The 20,763-nt window shown below is 41.1% G+C and overlaps 1 protein-coding gene across 4 annotated transcripts in view; it reads right to left on the minus strand.

Moving 5' to 3' along the window:
• Positions 1–51: 51 nt before the first annotated feature.
• ARHGAP10 (Rho GTPase activating protein 10) overlaps positions 52–20,763 on the minus strand; it is a 256,881-nt gene continuing 236,169 nt past the window's right edge. For 3 of the 4 annotated variants that reach the window (XM_074993204.1, XM_074993202.1, XM_074993206.1), the window contains 3 exons: positions 16,009–16,149; positions 14,373–14,464; positions 52–2,506 (listed from right to left, as the gene is read on the minus strand). In XM_074993204.1, coding sequence (XP_074849305.1) covers positions 2,418–2,506; positions 14,373–14,464; positions 16,009–16,149 — 322 coding nt within the window. In that variant the 3' untranslated portion in view covers positions 52–2,417. The remainder of the gene's footprint in view (positions 2,507–14,372; positions 14,465–16,008; positions 16,150–20,763) is intronic. The other variant, XM_074993205.1, reaches the window with a different exon arrangement.

Genomic DNA, 20,763 nt, shown 5'->3' on the forward strand with positions numbered 1-20,763 from the left:
AGTGCTGGACTAAACCGCTTGAGTCAAAATATTTTGCACAGTTTGACTGATGCTGCTGTTCACACATGACTGGTTCCAGACTAACTTTTACAGTTTAGCTGACTCGCCTACCATAGAGTCATCATCAGCTGCTATCAATGAATCATGCACAGCACTGGCATAAATGCAAAAGCCTCTTTTAAGATACAAAAGAGTGTGTGCACATGTAATGCCTTTGGTTCTTGTGTTGTGATCAGAGAACAGACTACCCAAACAGTGCCTTCCAAACTGAACAATTTGAAGGAAGCAAACCTATGAGCTGTTGCACAGAAGTTGTCAATCAGTTGGATTATTTCCACACTGATTACAGCTCTTTATTGTGATTATTGTTTTTAGGACTACTGTAAAAAGGGAAACTCCCACCCAGAACTGATTTAAAATGGAAGCACAAAGCTCACTGGCCCCCTCAGACACAAGGGCATATTAAACCTCGGAAGAGTTCCATTTGGACTAGGTGAGCAACACCAACCCAGAAAATCATCTGGACTGGTATTCTTGGAAGATCTGTGCAATTCTGGGCAAAAGAACAGATAATGGCATTTCATGAAAACTTTCCTTTGCAAGACCCTTAACTTGTTTTAACACTAGTATCTTACAGCTGCAATTTTTTTGGTTTGCAAAAATAGTCAAAACCTGCTTCAAGCTCACTTTAATGTGGTAAATTAGTCATATTAATTTATTATTAACAACATTAGCCATGTTATTTGTGCATATTTTTATGCAAGAGTGACAAGCTGCTCTCATTGCAATGGTAACAACATTTCATCTTATTTTTATCACATGGCACAGATGTGTGAGGATATACAGTTCACTAGCAGCCCAGATTGTGATACCTTTCCCATACACATTGATGAGTATCTATCTGCTCACACGGTTCTGTTACTTACAGTGGGATTACTTGTGTAAGATGCTATTTGGTACGAGTGGTACTTGTCCTATAGAACAGTGTTTCTTAAAGTTTTTGAGACTGCGGAACACCCAAACAACAAAATGAAGTAATTTAATCAGGTATCATAAGTATCTAATTTTAACAACGGGAAATACATAGCATCAGTGTATGAAATAAAAAACATGTCAGACACTTGTGGTACACCGGCGAGTTGTTCACCGAACGCCAGTGTTCTGTGGAACAGCTTAAGAAACAAAGGTGTAGAAGGAATCTTATACTTTTTGAAGTCGGGGTACAGGATCTGACTAACTCATCCTGAAATATATCCAACAACATGGTAGGTGAGAATACTGGCTCCTGCTAAGAGGAGAATGGGCACAGAACACCTGGTATGGATGTAAGGGGGCAGGGTTGCAAGGAGTCCCTGATATAATGAGGGATGGACAGGTCCCCTGCAGGGAGACCCTTTTATGTGCAGTGAGCTTTTCCTACAGAATCGAAGCAGCATGTGACACTAGTTGTATTTAACAGATGTTCATGAAATCAGAAGACTGTTTGTTTGATGTGAAAAGTATTTTCCACCCTATCTCAGGGCTGTTCAGAAGCAGCAGTGCCTTCCTCCTTACTGAGTCTGCACATAAGCCTGCCAGTAATCAAGATGTTTATTTCTGTTACTGATTTATAGAAACAAATCACAGGAGAGAATCATCAAGATAACAGTAAACATTATTTCATTTACAGTGATTTATTTGTGTGTGTTTGTGTGTGTGAGAGAGAGAGAGAGACCTGTACTTTGAAAATTGCACAATATGGAACCAGAGGTACATGGAGTGTGTAATAAATGTTAATGGGTTCTGCCTTGAAAATAGCATAAAATGAAGCTACACCCATCACATAAAGGCACCTGCATTTTGAAGACACTTGAAAATTTCATGTGCCCCACTCTGGAGGTTTTATTTATCTGATAAGTCTGATCCAGCTACTTCTCTCCTTTCAGAATATTATTTTACCTTCAGCACAAGAGCCTCTCTGCCTGACAACTTTTAAGAACCAGAAACATAGGAGGCTGACATAACATTTAAGACTGGATATAAATACAGTTTTCAAATTTCAATGCCATCAGAACCAGGGCGATGTAAATACTTTTAAAGTTTTTTTTTCTAAATGACAGCTGAGGCTGTGTTCAACCACATATCTGACTTAAAATTCAGAAACGACTAAAAAACGTGTTATTCTGCAAACATATTGCCACCATGCTTTATACATGTAAAACCCTGTTTATAAAATTAAACTAACCCCTCCCCAAAAATACCTTATAAATCACAGATTTGTGATTCGTATTTGGCAACTTTGTGTCTTTATACAGATTAGGCTCTTCATCTGATTCTCAAGCTCTTTCCTGGTTAAAAGCAGTCACCGAAGCAGAGAGAAGGGACTAACAAGAATCCATGGATACCATGTACACCTTCTGGACATTAAATGCAGAGTGCTAAAGAAATTGAACATAGTTTTGTGGAATAAGTCCTCTCCTGCCATTTAAAGTTCCTTCAAGCCAGCCTGGTTCTCTGGAAAATTGCACTACAAAAGGAAGGGCAAAAAAGAGTATTAGTGTCCACTGTAATTCTATTAAACTTGGAGCTTCAACTTGCATCTCCCAGGAAAAAACACCCAGCAAAGCATTACATCTTTTTCACAGAACGTAGCTAGGGAATGAGGAGATTTCAGACTTAACTCACTTAAATACTGGTATGTGTCACCTAGGAGTTAAGACATGCTAGGAGCATGGATTCTGCCTGAGAGCCAAATCTGGTTGGTTGCAGGAAGGCTGGGCATGTTTTGGTGAGCAGACTGGGAGAGCAGGACATAGGAAAGGTGGTTGAAAGAAATGTCTGGGAAGGATATGAAGTAAAAATCCTTGCAGAGTAGCAGAACAGTTAGGCTGTGTCTACACTTGCGTTACTCTTTCAGAAGAGGTATGCAAATGAGGGAAACTGAGATGGAAATAAGGTGCAGATTTACACAGCTGGTGCCTCATTTGCATATTCTTTTGAAAGAAGAGAAGCTGTGTAGACATGGCTCTTTCGAAAGCAATCCCCATCTTCGAAAAAACACTTCTTCCCTTTTTTATAGGAAGGGAAGAAGGGGTCTTTTGAAGATGAGAATTACTCTCAAAAGAGCTATGTCTACGCTGCTTTTCTTCTTTCAAAAGAATATGCAAATGAGGTTCCAGATGTGTAAATGCACACCTCTTTCGAAAGAGGAATGCAAGCCCAGACACAGCCTTAGATCTTGATTCTTACCAGGGATTAGTGCAATAGGAATGTTTAGTGGGGAGCAGGACTAAACATATTCTTAGCCAAATCTTAGCTTCTTAAATTGCTTAAAAATGGGATGTAGGTACTATGAATTTTCCTCTGTCCCATGGTGAATACTATCACCATGCAATAAGAGAATGGTACTGCTCTGGCCAGGTCTGTCAAAATAAAATTGTAGTTTGAAGAGGATGTTTGAAAAGGTAGATAGAAAAATGCCTTAACATTTTTTAAAATACTATAACAGTCACAGCAGTAATCTGGCGGCATAATTTGTAATGAAAGGATTTCATTAAAAATTTACCAAAGGAAAAACAGTAATAGGAAAGTACCTTTTTAAATGTCTTCACATACTGTAACTTACAATTAATAGTTAACTTGCTCGCTCGCTGGCTCTCTCACTCACACACACACACGCACACACTCCTGCTATGCAACACTGTGACATCACCAACCTTCCCTCTAGAAGCTTGGTCAGAACAGTTATAGCTCTATCACAGTGAGGAAACATTGAGATTGCTGAGATGGCTGTGTCCCTCTTCCTGAGGGGCATGTATCAGCTATACAGTCTTGTGAAAGTCAAAAACTCCCTTTCATCAAATAGGAACATGTACAAGATTAAAAACAAAGAAAAAATGTAAATCTGAAACTGCTTTGCACTCTGAATTCCACAATCTAAAATACATTTTGGACAAATCAGTATATAAATCAGACACAATTCAAAGGCCGAGTTTAACCACCCTGAACAACTATACACTCAGATTTAAGTGCACAGAGTTGAAGTCAATGGGAACTGAGGACATCTCATAGGTTGAAGTCCTTAAAACTGGTAGAGAAAAGAAAATCTTTGGTGAGCTACATAAGATAACTGGATTGGCAGCACTAGAAGTGAATTTTAGAAGCCATTTTATGACTTGGTGTGAAGCAGTCAATCCAGCCCATTAGGATGTAGCCCCCAGCCTCCCAGCCTTTAAAAACTGGATTTCTGAGCCAAAAAAATCATTTTTACCCAACGGAAGCCAGAAATGGATCAGCATTGGATGTTACAAGGAGAATAGTGAGATACAACAGAATATTGTATTTGGGAAGCCTGCATACCATCCATCTCTATTATACCCGGCTCAAGGCAACACTGTGTGTCACTTTCACAAGGATATAATTCAGTGGGGTGTAAGGAAGTTGTTTTTTTTTTTTTAAAAGAAGGACAACATATAATGGTGATATCACCGCACTGATTTCAATTTAGCATTACAAACCATACCCAGACAAGCAGGCCCTAATTTTTAACTTGCTTTCATACCCCATTTTTCTCCATTCATCCTTTTCTCAAGTGTATTGTGCAAACACTTTCACCAACAATCTCACCCAGAGTCAGTCACTCTCAGATCATACACTGTGTCGTTAAAATTCTCTTTAAATACAAGTTGTTCATATCCAATATTTCAGGAAAATCTCTAGCTGAAGAGCAGCTCTTTGCTGTCCCCTTTCTGTCATTTCTTCTCAGGCATCAAAGATTACAGTTCTTCGCACTTTCGTGGATCTGCCTCATTTTAAAAATACCTTGCTGCACTAGGCCTCAAAACTGCTACTACTCATTATTGGACCAAGCATCCCACAGGAGTTATATTTTGTTGACTGGGGATAGCAAGGGACAATATTTGTAGCTTTAAAAAAAAATACAGGGCGAATAAATTAAAATGAACTGTGACCCAGCAACATTAACCACAGCCCAGAAAGACTGAACTAAGTTTTAATCAAAGATTGAGCTATTACCTCCTGGGCCAACAGAAATACCAGTTGAGAAACCTGCCAGTCAATTGATTGCCTCCTTGTTTTCTGCTGCTTTCCCTGTTTGTCCTTATTACCACGGCCTGGAGGCAGAGTTGGCGAGAGGTTCCTAAATGAAGGCCTGTCAGTTGAAGTATAAAGGCATGCCCCTAGGAAACTCCCCAAACCAAATACATTCCAAAATTATGGTTACAAACAAAATAGTGATGACCATTACAATAGTTCCAGTTTTATGTAGTTAAGCTAAAAAGACAGGGTTACCTTTAATTACAAATAATTATTTAGGCCCATAGTCTGGGTATCCCCACATCTCTGGCTGACAGGTGCTGTGACTGGACAACAAGGGCTGGATCACTTGATGATTTCCCTCCTGTTTTCTTTTAAGCTTCTATTGCAACAGAAATACCCAGCACTCCTGTATGTAATCCTACAGTGTCAAAACTGTGCCCCAGTTCTTCCCATCTGGGCCATAATTAAGCTGCAAAATCCCCAGCTTTGCCTCTGACAACTTCTGTGATGTGGTTTTGTGCTGTCTATATGACAGTCTGCTCTAATAACTAAAAATATGTGGCCAAATTAAAATAAATTGAACTTAATGTAAAATAAATATCACAAAGGATATTGTAATGACTGGATTTTTTTCATTTTCCTGCAATTCAACAAACACCTAACTTTTTTTAAAAATTAACCTGCTTCTGCCCGAGAACGTCAAGCCTATAACACCGGTGTACAGAATATTGGCCTAGTCTGATGCAGACTACACGGTCCTTGAAAATACCTGTGCACTAATGCACTCTGCGCGTCCATACAGCTTTCCAGCAAAGGATGGGAAAAAAATAAATTCAGCCTCAGCGCCCATGTGAGGTAAGCAGATATTATCCCTGATTAACAGCTGGAGAAACTGAGGCATGGGATAAATTTTAGAATAAATCCTGTTCGTCTGCACTATCCCAGAGCAAGTAGGCTTGATAATGCTGTATACTGTAGTGCAGGCTGTAGGCTGCAGCAGGCCTTACCCCTGCTCTTTGTGGTGAAAACCAGTGGATACTGGTAGCAATAGATCACAAGCCTCATCCTGTTCCTTCCTGGTCTGTTTCACATTACAAACCCTGAGCCCGCCACAGAATTAGCATCTGCGGTGCACAGAATTTGCAATACCCACGTGTGGACTCCTCAGATCCTCCCTCACCCTGAGTCTCTCACCCAGTATTGGTTCTGCTATGTCTGGAGACACCCCCAGAGAAGGGAGGGTAGGATTTGCCCACAATAACAGTGACAGAGCCCCACCAGCCCCAAGCTTAAACCCCCAGTTACTGACCACCAAGAGTGCAGGTGAGGCAGGAAACAAGTCTGTAATTTAGACTGTTTTTAGTGTGTGTAAATTAAACTAAAATGCACTTCTGACAAGTAAAGCAGAAGTGGCTGCAGATACTCCAGCAATTTCATTGTTCTGAAGTCTCTCTACAGAGTTCAGTAAGAAGTGAGGAGGCCATAGTCCATTTTGAATCCATTCTTTAAGGATTGCCACAATTTTCTCCTAAATATCTTTCTGCCCAGAGTCAATTAATACTACCATCACAGTAAAAACGTACACTCTGGAAGCTCCAGACTATAGCTATGCAGGGTTTGGAAATATTCAGAAGCAGGAAATACACGGACTGTCCATAGGAGTCTGATCCAACTCATCCGGGGATCCAAAAGCATGAGGGAAGGCTATTATCCATTTTACAGCCAAGCTAAGCAAAAGCACCTGTCCATGACAAAAAGTGATGGGAGATCACTGTTAGGTTAATCTCAGGAAGGCCAAGAGCAAAAGCAGGAGAAATGAAGGGAAGGAAGAACAGAAATGAGAAGAGGGGATGTGGGTGGGGCGCAAGGGGGGATAGAAGACAGAAAAAACAGCAAGAGGTGAGAGACAGAGCTGGAGGATGGGGAGTAGAGACAGATGAAACCCTAATGGAAGCAACACCTTTTGTCAGACACTAATTTAACAGTTACTTTAATGGTTGATATTAGCTGCATGTCAGTTTGATTGATGCATTGTCATTTTGATAGTTAAGGTTATTGGTAGCGCAGCAGAACTGATGTATTATTAGTTTAATTCTTCATTTGGGGGCTTATTAGGGCATATGGGAATTTAAATTGAGTAAGTGAGGAACCTGAATTGATTCATTGGAGTCTGCTTTTTCTATAAATGCACTAGGGGGTAGATGCTCTAATAAGTGAAGAGACGGGTGCCCCTCTGAAGGAGTTTTAAAGACTAGCCTAAAATAAGGAGATGGCTTTAAAATATTTAAAGAACATGGAAGCCCCTAACTATCCATTTCCATTCTGACAAAGCCTATATATGCTGTGGCCAAATTAGTGACGTTATGGAACACTGCATCATCATGGCATGTGCAGTTACCAGTCTGACCACCTTATTTCTATATTGTTTCCATTGTCTTGTCTTGTTTTTAGATGATAAGTGTTGCTTCTTTTTCTTCTTGGCCAGCATCTAACATATAGTGAATGATACCAAACCAAATAAATAAAAAACACTGATTTAGAATCAGAGGGCTGGAAGGGACCTTAGGAGGTCATCCAGGACAGCCCCTGCGTCGAGTGGGATCAACCCCATCTAAGAAATCCCAACAAGGACCTTGTCAATCCGGGACTAAAAAACCTCTAGGGATGGAGAATCCACCAGCTCTCTAGGCAACATATTCCACTGCTTCACCACCCTCCTGGTGAAGTAGTTTTTTCCTAATAGCCAACCTACACCTCTCTCTCTCTCTCTCTCTCTCTCTCTAACTTCAGACCACTGTTCCTTGTTCTGCTATCTGTCACTACTGAGAACAGTTGCTCACCATCCTCTTTAGAGCTCCCCTTCAGGAAGTTGAAGGCTGATATTAAGTCACCCCTCAGTCTTCTCTTCTGTAAACTAAACAAGCCCAAATCCCTCAGACTCTCAACAGAGGTCATCTGCTCCAGCCCCTTAATCATTTTTGCTGCCCTCCGCTGAACCTGCTCCGGCACATCCATGTCCTTTTTTATATGCGGGGGGGGCCACAACTGGTCATAATATTCCAAATGTGGACTCACCAGTGCCCAACAGAGGGGAATAACCACTTCTCCAGATCTGCTTGAAATGCTCCTCCTAATGCACTCTAATATGCCATTAGTCTTCTTGGCTACAAGGGCACACTGTTTACTCAGATCCAGCCTTTCATCTACCATAACCCCTTGGTCCCTTTCCGCTGTACTGCTGCTTAGCCGGTTGGTCCCCAGCCTATAACAATGCTTGGGATTCTTCCATCCCAAGTGCAGGATTCTACACTTCTTGTTGAACCACATCAGATTTATTTTGTCCCAATCCTCCAATTCATCCAGGTCACTCTGGATCATATCTCTATCCGCAAACAAACCTACCTCTCCCCTTAGCTTTGTGTCAGCCACAAATTTGCTCAGGGTGCAATTTAGTCCCTCATCTAGGTTATTAATAAAGATGTTGAAAAACACCAGCCCCAGAACCAAGCCTTGAGGCACTCTATTTGAAACTGACCGCCATCCAGATATTGAGCCATTGACCACTACCCGTTGGGCCCAACCATCAAGCCAGCTTTCTATCCATTTTATAGTCCATGGATCCAATCCATACTTCCTTAATTTATGGGAAAGAATGCTGTGGGAGACTGTATCAAAAGTTTTGCAGAAGTCAAGGTTTTTCACATCCACTGACTTCCCCATGTCCACAGAGCCTGTTACCTCATTATAGAAGCTAATCAGATTGGTCAGGCATGACTTGCCCTTGGTGAATCCATGTTGGCAACTTTTGATCACTTTCCCCTCTTCCAAGTGCTCCAAAATGGATTCCTTGAGGATCCCCTCCATTATTTTCCCAGAGATTGAGGTAAGGCTGACCAGTCTATAGTTCCCTGGAGTGTCCTTTCCTTTTTTAAAGATGGGCACTATGTTTGCCTTTTTCCAGTCATCTGGGATTTCTCCCAGAGTCTTCAAACATAATGGCCAACATCTCAGCAATGACTTCTGCCAATTCCCTCAGTACCCTTGGGTGCATTAAATCCAGACCCATTGATTTGTGTACCTCTAGTTTTTCTAGATAGCTCAAAACTCATTCCTTCTCCACCGATGGCTACCCTCCACCTTCCCATACTGCACTGTGTGGCACCACAGTGTGGGAGCTGTCTTTGTCCATGAAGACAAAGACAATAAAAGCATTGAGTACTTCTGCTTTTCTTACATCATCTGACACTCGGTTACGTCTCTCATCTAGTGATGGCCCCACACCTTCTCTGATAACCAGCTTATTGTTACCATGCTTCACTGGTGAGGCTGTAATTAGCTTTCACTATAAACTCATTTTTACTTCCCATGTGTAAACATTAATTTCTGATATAGTCCAAAAGTAGTGTGGCAGTTAAGAGAACTTCCCAAATATCCAAGGGTGGCACGATTGGGCCATGGATGAGAAAGCTTTCACCCCAAAAACTATTATCTTAGTGTAAAGCAGTAGGGCAGAGAGAGCCTAGGGGTACCAGATGTCCTGATGGATAATCTTTATTGCTGTTCTGAAAAAACTACAACCAGATTCTTGGCTCCTGACTGTCACCCTGGGCATAAAGTACCAGCTGGCTGGAGGCCTGGCCATGCCCTCTAACTGAAACACCATGCTCTGGTGGGTGCACCAGGGAACAGGGTTTCACTTCTAGGACCCTCCCTTTGCACAATGAAAGAACCTTGATCTGTGACCGTAATAGTGCACAAGAGGGGACAAAGTTCCCAACATCCTCTTCTACCCAGGTCACTTGGTGAAAGTGCAAGGGCATTGTTAAAGCCTTAGTGTCCTGTGTTAGAAAGCTCACCTTGTACGCCTTCCACTTCCAAAACCCAGATTTTTCCTGCATGTGGATCACCACCTACTGAAGATCCCTGCTAGCCATATTTTTTTTAAAAAGGTAAATTAAAATAACTTGCATTAGAGACTTTAAAGAGAACAATCATTTAGTTAATTTCTCTTTAAAAGGTCTCACACCTAACTTGATGCAGACGTGATCTGCCTGCAAGGCAGCTCTGTGATAGGAAGCACGTCCACCAAGCACATTCCTTTGCTATGAGTATTAGAGGGGAAAGAATGTGACTGGGGGCCCAAGATTGTCTCATCTTCTTTAACATACGCAGCTGAGACTCAGAGCAGACTTGTTTGGGGGAATATGTCTCTGCACAGCCAAATAAGCATTTGTGATATGATATTTCTGTTTTAAATTAATTTATTTTTCTTTTTTTTTCATTGTTCAGTGACAAAGACACTCTGTGGAGCTCCCCACTTGTTCTAGCTTGCTTTAAAAAACAACCACAGAAGGAACATTCTGGTGGGGTTGTGGGGGAGGGCAGGGGAAGGTGATGAAAAGATCCCATAGGAAAAAGAAAAAGAATGTATACAGGCTCAAGCAGAAGCAACTAAAGTCAACCCATATAGTCTCCAGTGCAGATACGTAGTTTCTGAGAAACTCTGAACACACGCATTTTTTTTTGGGGGGGGGGGGTCCAATATAACAGTTGTTAGAACGCACTTGGGCTATATGGGCCATGTTTAGCTAATCTTTGTTGACTCAACCCTCCAGCCACATCTCACACAGCCTGTGAATAAAGGCAAAGCCGAGCCCTTTTGGAATACAAGACTAACAGCCCTCTCTCTCACTGGGGCCCCAAGTGCCCTTTGAAAAATTGCTTCCCATTTGTCCCTTCTCCAGAACAGAGCAGTACCTGAGGATGCCTTCCCTGGAGGCAATGGCTATGTCTACACTAGTGAGCTTTTTGAAAAAGCTGGGGCTCTTTCGAAAAATCCCATGGTGCACCTACACACCAAATGCGTTCTTTCAATATTAAACTAGAAGAACCTAGAACTTTTTCTGACAGCCCTCTTCCTCTTCCAGATGACGAAGGCACCTTTTTCTGAAAGATTTTTTCAGGAAAAAAGGGTGTGTAGATGCCCCAGTGGTCCTTTTAGTTTTTTATTTATTTTATTTATTTGTGGAAAGAGAAGTCCTCGTGTTGCCAGATTTTTCAGTCCCTGGGCCATTCTTTCAAAAAAGTGGGGGCAGTGTGGATGCTCTCTGTCGATGGAGAGGATCGATTTTTTGATCCACTTTTTTGTGTGTGGACACACTCTCTGATCTGCTCACCTTGATTATCTTTTTCTGATTTGTCCTCCTTGCTCACTGTTTTGGTTCTCTGTGCCTTAAATATTGAGTCTGTTCTGGTCTGGCTATGGTTTGAAGAAGTGGGTCTGTCCCATGAAAGCTCACCTAATAACCATTTTGCTAGTCTTTAAAGTGTTACTTGCCTGCTTTTTGTTCTGAAAGAAGCTTTTTTCAGAAGAGATCTTCCACAAGAACATCTTTTGAAGGATCACTATAGAGTAGACGTAGCAAATGTCTATCTTCTCAGGCTCCAGCTCTTCAAGTTAGCTATTGAGAGAGTTTAGTTCTCTCTTCTGGGGTATCTTAGTGTCCAGGTCACTTCTCTCAGTGACTAAAGGGATGCTGGGGGAAGCCTGAGCCTACCCTCTACTCCAGGTCGCAGCCCAGGGATCCTGTAGATAGTAGCTGTCTGCTTGAACTATTTTTGCACAGGGCCTAAACTTCACCAGGTCAGTTTTGTGCAGCTCTGTGGCATCTTCACCCTTACGTCAGGGCCTTGCCCTAGTGGAGTCCCAGAAACTGACAGCACTGTCCTGTCCAGTGTTCTGTATCTCCATCAACCAGCCACACACCATCCACATTCCTATCCTCTAGCAAGGAACTGAACTGGCTCTAGGCCCTGCAACTCTTACATTAGCCTGCTGAGCCATAATTGGCTGCTTCCCACAGAGTTGTTCTAGGCAGCTTGGAGGACCTACCTATTGCGCTTTTCTGGGGCTGGGTATTGTGGGGCCAGAAGGTCTCCAGCAGGGTGTCTCAGGTCCTATTCCACCCTGTCACACACCCCCTTCCCACTGTCTTTAGTTCCTGGAGGAGTTGTGGTAAGCCTTCCCCCAGTGCAGTAGAACCTAGCCATACATAAACAATTAACTTAATACAGTGCTCCCCAAACATGACAGAATTAGAGAAATGTAGGGCTGCAAAAGACTGAGAACCCACCAGGCCCAGCTCCTGTACTGAGGCAGGACCAAGTCAACAAACTACCTCTCACAGGTGTTGGTCCGACCTGTCCTGTCCTGAAAAACCTCCAGTGATGGAGGTTGCACAACCTATTTCAAAGCATTACTAACCTCACAGAGTGTATTTCTTATTATCTAATCTAAATCTCCCTTGCTGCATATTTTGCCCAGTACTTCTTGTCCTACCTTTAGCTGACATAGGGAACAAGTGATCACAGTCCTCTTTATCACAGACCTTAGCATATTTAAAGAACTTAGGTGTCTCCTCAGTCTTTCCCCATATAAGACTTAAGTATGCCCAGTTTTTTAACCTTTCCTCATACATCAGGCTTTGTCACTCTTATATGATTATTATTGCTTTCCTCTGGACTCTTCCAGTTTATCCACATTTTTGCTGAGCTGGGGCACCCAGAATTGGACAGTGTACGCTGAGTCCTTATCAGTGACTAGTTGAGTAGATAATTACCTCCATTTATATGACATTCCTGTTAATATAATCCAAAATATTGACCTTTTTTGCAACTGCATCCCATTCTGGACTCAATCACTTTGTGATCCACTATAATCCACCATGTCCTTTTCTTTTGTACTACCTCATAACCAGTCATTCCCTATTTTGTAGAAAGCATCTGATTTTTCCTTCCTAAATGAAGCTGTTTTTACTGAATGTCATCTTGCTGAATTCAAACTAGTCATCCAATTTGTCAAGATAAATTTCAATTATAATCCTGTCCCCAGGGGCATGGAGGAATAGTTCAGTGGTTTGAGCACTGGCCATTTAGGGATCTAGGGCAAAACAGATTTAAAATTAAAGAAAAAAAAAGAGGGGGCAGGGGATGGGGCTTGGTCCTGCCAAGAGGGCAGGGGGCTAGACTAGAGGATCTCCGGAGGTCCCCTCCAGCTTGATGAGATGTGTATCTCCATATATTATTTAAAGTGCTAATAACCCACCCCAGTTTGACGTCATCTGCATATTTTGAAAGTTTACTCTCCACTCCCTTAACCAAACTTATTCATGGAAAAATACTGACTAATACTCAGCCTTGTGAGACCACATTAGAGACACTATCCCAGTTTGACAGCTCACTTGCATTATCTATCATATAAGGCACATCATATTTCTGACACTAGTCCCAATTTTAAAAAATGGGTACCAATTAGGAGGAAGCATGTATGTTTGCTAAGGGAAGAATTTCCTGGCTCTTCTGAGTCAGTGTGCCCTCATAACAGAGGCAGATGTAGGGTACTCTTGCTATTTGAGGTTTTCCAAATAGCAGTGCATAGTACATTGCATTCATAGGGCAATAACTGTCAAATACAGGACTATCTCAGATCCTTCAAGACAGTTCTGGCTTCCACATCCCCCGCCCACTCTCTGTTGTCTTCTTGAGACAGCCAAGCTGAGAGAGAAACCAGCTACTCCTTCTCTAGTGTTTTAGGGGTAGAGGACATGTCCAGCCCCACTCCGAGATCTCCAGGGACTAAATAATAACCCTTGATAGCAGAAGGGCAGAACTATAGGAAAATGTTCCTGACAACTCAGAGTCGCCTAGATGGAAGCAGCGGAGTGGAAGCCAGACAGATGAGTTAAATTTAGAATACCCTGAACAAATCAGGATGGTTGGTAAATACACCCTCAAATGAGGGTATCTTTATGGGCATCCATATTTACCTGGACACACAACATCAGTTGGCCTCACGTAACACAGGCTCACCCCACATATGTATATTCACCAGTCCTCCCTTTCTTCCTTCCTCCCTCCCACATCCACACAAACCTTCAACCCCTATTCTTTTGGCTAAAATTTTGCATGCACACTCTGAATCCTGAGGTGAACTTCCAGGAAAATGTCACACTACAAAGTCCTATAGAATTTTTCAAAGCTAAGTATGTAAAAGGAAGGTTCACCTTCAGAGATCCTTTTCTGTGATGCCAAATAAGCATTTCTACACAAATGCAAGTGCCACATCACCTGAACCTAGTGCATCATCACCACAGAGCTCTAATACATGCTCAACAAAATTTATATCAACATGCCAGAAATCCATGAGGCCACAGTCTATTTGTATTCAGACCACCTAGGCATATCACAAACAGGTAGGATTATATTTTGTCTGCCACTTAGGATGATTTTCAGTTTGCTTGTTTTTACTATTTATCATTTATGTGTACAGTACTTACCATCTTCAAAAACTGCTCCTATTTGAAAAGATAATTCAGAGATATGTTCCGCCTCACAAGGGTACACTGCTCTGGCTCTTCTGTTGAGAACACTGAAAATGGAACATAAAATGTAATATACTTACCAGTCACTGAGAGCAACAAATATCAATTTACAACACATTTGGGGCCCAATTTCAGAACTCTAATCACAGGATTGTGTGTTCCTAATTTGCACACACAAATCACACCATTACAATTTCACAGGTTGCCATTTGAACTTGTGCATATTTGGTTTGTACATGTAATCATCGTCACTTGTGCACGTCTAATTTTTAAAAATGATGTACAACACAGGAAATCAGCAAGGAAATACACACTAGGTAAAAGATACTGTACTTAATTTTAAAATAATAACCTTTAGCTATCAAGAACCTTTTCTTCAGTCTTCCTATATGCAGTCCAGTAGTTGTACTGTTTGTGTGTCTTCTCACCAGAATAAGTTCTGCTCAAAGTAAAATTCTGGAGAATACTCTAAAGACGTATTGAAGTGGTTTGATAATGAAGTAACCATGCAAAACTTTCCAGGACAACTACAGACTGCTGCAGCTACTGTGACCAGAAATCTTAAGCGTGTTTTTGGCCCGCTTTATTTAAAAAATGTTTTCCTGAATAGAGAACAGCTGGATACTTTATAAAGCCTTATTTTGACAAAGCATGCCTGTTATTAATTCATTGTTTATTAAGTCTGTCCCTGCCCTCAGTGCACTTGCAGTCAAAAGGACAATACAGCAGAGAGTGACAGGTGGCCAGAAACAGGATTTATGGCAAAGTGGTGCAGAGGATTTTTTAGCATGTCTGATTGCTTTCTTAGCAAAGTAAGTGGTACACCATTTGTTTGTTTGTGGGGGTAATGATGGCCTTCACACAAAAAAAAGTTTGAAGGAGGAAAGATGAGCCGATGGAGGCCTAGTACATCCTGGAGGAAGGCACAGGGGAAACGTGGAGGAAGGCATGATGAGATAGGGTGAAATGAGCAGGAAGAAAAAAGATGAACATAGAGACATGGACAGTAGAAGAATTATGCAGCCTTGAAGGCAAGGACAAGGAAGTTTGAATTTGACATGGAAGGCAAAGGAATACCACAGAAGTTGTGTCTGGATGAAGGGGCCACCTGTAATACAGCAAATTGCTGAGGAAAACATCAAGTAAAACACTAGAAGGGCAAAAAGCAGAGGTCCATTTGAAACTGTTAACACTGTTGGCATTATCTCCAAGCACTTATACTACAACCTCACGCAGCAGAAGGGACCTCTCTGCTTGCAAATGGCTATAATTCTTGAATTTGCAGTGGTTTCTGCATTAGAATGGTTTTCAACTTTTTTTTCCATTTGCAGACCACTGAAAATGTTTGAATGGAGGTGCAGACCCCATTGGAAATCTTAGACAATTCACAGAACGCCAGAGTTTCACAGACCACAGGTTGAAAACTAGTGTTCTAATGGCGACCTTTTGCAGATACCTTCAGACAGAGCCTGTGGGTTTCCAGGGGTCTTTGGACCACATTAAGACCTAAGTTTGCTTTTTTTCTTAGGACGATGAGAGAGAGAAAAGGAAGTAAAGAAAACATCAACAAAAATGCAAGTGTACTTTATACCTTTCTTGTGGTCTGTCACTCCCTGTGGCAGAGGTGGGGAGGGGGAAAGATGGTGGTGTTGGGCTTCTGATAGCTGAGGTAGGTGTAGTGGTAGACTGTACATTCAACCATGAGACCATTGATGAACGAGTCTGGCTGGGGCTAAGTGAAGAAATTTTTCAAAGCTGCATTAATGGTTTGCATGTAATTCTCTTTCCCATCAGAAACATTCCATGGCACACTCTGTGATTACAGGGACTACTCAGTTCCTTAAAACACAAGATTTGTGGGGTCCCTGAACCGATTTTCCATCAATAGTTCTGAATTTTTTGACTCAAAGTATTTGTCCTACATATCACGTATCCCAAGATAATGAGACATCTCTCAAATTGATGACATACTTCATACAAATGCAAACATTCCCAATTTCTTATGCAATAAAGGCAGATACAATGAAAACACATCTCGCAGGCTATTACTTAAGCTGCCACTATTGGCTTTACGAACTTCGACAAATCTATTTTAAGATCCTTTCAATATTGCACTAACCCATGTGCGACTGGCGGCTTTCAAAAGAGTTTGCAGCTATTACAATGGTGGGCTTATGATGCTGGCTTTCAGCGCTAGATGTCACATCTGAGCATGGCAGGGGCCATCTTGGCCTCTGTCAGGGTTTGTGAAGATGCCAAGATAAAGCCTCTCCCAAATGTGATATTGTAATAATGCTCACTTTGACACTTGATGCCAGAGGCTAGATAACATGGAAGGATTCCTGAAGATTCAGGGCAATTGGCATCTTTAGGAAACGGAAATAATATATTTATGAGTCACAACAAAGCTTGGTGAAGAAAGCCAAAGTAGAAAGAAACCCATGCTTTTTTCATAAACTTATGCTCATCTGTGAGCAGAGCTGATGAGAAGCGACAATGACTTTACCATCCTCATATATATTGTGTATGTCCTTGGTTAGGTGCATATGTGTCAGGAGAGAGAAATAGCTACTGACCAGGGTTAACTTTCCACCAATCACCCTGAAGGGTTACTTTATAATGCAACATATGTTAATTTGACTTGCTTTAAGACCCTTAGCAGCTGTAAATAAGCATCAAGCCACTGAAGTCTTCAAATTTATAAGCCCAACATTTGAAAACAGTGTTTTAAATTATTTTTAACATTTCCTATTCTAATACTTGTACCGGGATGATTTCTGAAGCCTGTATAGAGAAAGGAAAAAAAAAAAAAACATTGCAGGTTTGTTTACTTTATTGCCAAAAAAAAAAATCTGAGCACCCGCTTAAACGACTAAAGGTAGCAACCACCAACAGCTCAAGGATGTTCTATCAAATGAAGTGCCATCTGGAAATGCATCCTTGGCTCTAAACCCATGGGTAATGATCACATTCATTGATGAATAGTCAGTTTAAAAAACACAATGAAAACCCCCTAACAAATGTATTACTTTGTTTTTAACTACTTGACCAGCTGCACCTGTGGGGAAAAAAAACTAGTTTTGTGTGTGCTTGTGTGTGTTTAAGTGTGTGAATGTGTGTGTGTGAGAATGTACGTGTGTGAGTGAGAGAGAGAGAGAGAGACAGTGTAAAGGGGTTAGAAACAATTGTTCACAAAGATGCATACAACATAAAAGATAGATTCGCCTTGAGTGTTTGGGGTGGAGGTGGAAGAACACATCCCAGAGAGGGACGGAGGACGAAATAAAATGTTCCGATCAATATGTCCCACACTGTGTGAATTACTATATAAGATGATCAGTACTGTGACAACCAATAAGAATGCACTGCCCCTCACCTGTAAAACCAAGTAAAAAGGTAGACAGGCTTTGGGAGCCTAATGTGAATCCAATATTTCCAGTGGAAAATCCTTTAGAACCACAGACCTCTCTGAGTTTTGTGCTACTAGCCTCCCCCACCTTTTGATGTATTCAACTTAATACAATTCAGCTGTAGAGAAAGAACTGCAGAACTGCTCTTGAATTTGCCTGTCAGTTTCAGCTTGTGGTTACAGAGCAAGAGTTCATGGTCTTGGACGTGGCAATGAAAAACCCTATTCCTGAAGAGAACGTGGTAAAATAATCACTAATAACAAAAATGTGAAGCAGTCTGATCTATTTGCATTTTCTTTTGTTTTTTATTTATTATACTTGGTTACCTAAAGAATTAATGATCTGATTTTATTTTTAAACAGAAGTTTTTACTCAATTCCAAAAAAATCTCTTTGCAATGTTGTTCTACACAAGACCCTTACTGTAGCATTTTAAAAAGCAAAGATATTTGTAATACACAGTTATTAAAGAAAAAAAGAAATTTAAAGCCTTGTTCACCAACATGATAATAAAAACCTACTAGACTATATTATTACATATTTAAGACAGTCTGTTGAAGAAATCTACTCTCTTAAGGGCTGAACTGAACACAATGCATTTCCTGTGCGGAAAAAACCCTGACCTAATCATCTTTCTTTGAGAATAAATGTTATTTTCTGGTATAGAGAATCTTGAGGGGGTGGGGGTTGGGAATGGCAGGGGGGTAGAGAACAGGCTTAGTAAAAATAAACTAGAGATTTTATACTGATATTCAGAAACAAACTCTTCAAAACAAGATTTTATTGGATATTAATCTGGCTGGTTCCTAAGGTAACACAGCTACCAAGGAGCCTTTTATCATGAGAGCAAGCAAGAGAAAGTGTGAAAAGAATCTACACTTAACTTTTTATAAAATAGGCTGGTTTCACAGAAAGGTTTGGCAATCCTGTATCTGTCATATCACGCTGTATCACTGACAAAACTCTGAACATGTTTTGCATTACAGTAAGACATATCTAAAGGTATTGGCTATTTCTAATTCAATATGCAATCCAATACTCTCCAGAACTAGACAACACACTCCATGCATATTAAACTTTCCCACTGTAGGAAAATGCAGGCAATTTGGTGGGGGAGGGACAGAGGAGAAATACACTGCTGGATGCAGTTAATACGGTTGGGCTGTGGTAGTTTGAGCCAGAACAGGAACAGCAACCCAAGGGCAGGAACTCCTTTCTTTGTGTAAGACCCACCACAACTTGGAAGAATCCTCCACAGCAAACAGCACACATAAAATCTTCATGTTTACAGAAGTGTATCAGCCAAGCCTGGAAGAGGGGTTTCTTTAAATTTAGATTGCAAAGTCTCAGTGGAGCAGCTAACACATTAGAGCAATGATATTCCATACCAGTTTGGTAAATGTACAGCATACATCTATAGCAGCTGTCTCAGGCTAAAAGTATTTTAAAATTACAATTCAGTTAGAGCAAACTAAAGCCTCTGTGTGTTTATATGCTACAGCAAACCACTGATCAAAGTTAGAGGCTGCTCCTCCTCCTGAAATCAAGAGTAATCACAACATTCCCTAGACTGAAAAGAGCTGCTGTAAAAGGAAGAAGAAAATGGGCTGCAATCCATAGCCCATTATTTTATATCCTTCCAAGCACATATAGTTTATACCATATAAACATGATGAAGTGATTCTTGTGCACTGTGTTTAGCTGTCATGTCAAACCCACTTTTTGAAGATAGTCTAGCCAATAGCCAGCCCTTTTTCTCGTATGAAACACATGACTTCAGTGTCAGGTTAGCATGTGCCTGTTTCAATCGAGTAAAAAATGGTGGGCACTGCTGCTGCCCTTATACCACAAAAGGCTGAATTACAACAAGTGCCAAATACCCACACACACCTCCAAAAATTGCAATCTCTGAGTGGATGACAGTGATGAAACAATAGCAGGCTACAAAGATGAACATAGTGTGTATTATTTCTGTATAATTGGATCATGTCTTTTTAAAGTAGTTTAAATGTGTTCTTACTCCAAAATAGCTTAAAAACCTTAGATAATCACACAAAAGGAATATAACAAGGCTGTCAAAGTCACCTGCCACCTGTACAGAAACTGCAAATTTGCATCACGACCCAAACCTACAGAAAGGAACCACTTCTGTTTTCCAGGGAGATTGTGTGACTGAAGACGTAACAAGGCTGATGGGAATACATCTGGTACTCATACAAGCAACTATCTCCAAGACCGCCTTAATGTTCATTCAGGTCATGGCTCTTGCCTCCTTCCCTTGCCTTCCGACAGTTCCTTTGACAGTGGTTTTCCTCTTCAGGATTTCAGCCATATTGAGATTTACTGTTGCTTTGCTTTTATCATTAGTTTTCTACCCCACTGCTCACAAACATCCAGAAAGGCACCTGGTAATGATTTGGGGAATCTGTCAGTGGACCACTTATGAATTCTGGTTTATTTTATGAGCTCTATGTACAACTAACTTTCATGTAATAAACTAACTGTGGCTGACCAGGCCCCTGTCATATATCAAACAGTCTGTTGAGAAGAAACTGTAGACAAAAGAAGTTGTTAGCATTGTAATGACTGTTCTCTGGCAAGGGAATAAGTATACTAAGGAGGGTGCCTGAGCTGGAAGAATCCAATTAATTCCAGGTGATCTCAGGCAGGAGCAGTTTGGAGCCAGGGAATTTCCTCAGAAGACTGAACAAATGTGAAATGTTACTACAGCCATTTTAAAAAAAAATGAGAGAGAGAGAGAGAGAGAGAGAGAGAGAGAGAGAGAATTAGATGACTCAGGGAGATGAAGCTGGGGAAAGGGAGAGGAACAAAATAGGAGGAGACCATTTTCAGGTGCAGCAATTTGCAGAAATTTTTGTGGTGCCCAGTATGCTCAGAGCCTAAATGCCTCTCCTCCTCACTGTTCCCCTTTCTTAT

This window comes from Carettochelys insculpta, chromosome 4, assembly GCF_033958435.1.
Source record: "Carettochelys insculpta isolate YL-2023 chromosome 4, ASM3395843v1, whole genome shotgun sequence".
Lineage (NCBI taxonomy): Eukaryota > Metazoa > Chordata > Testudines > Carettochelyidae > Carettochelys > Carettochelys insculpta.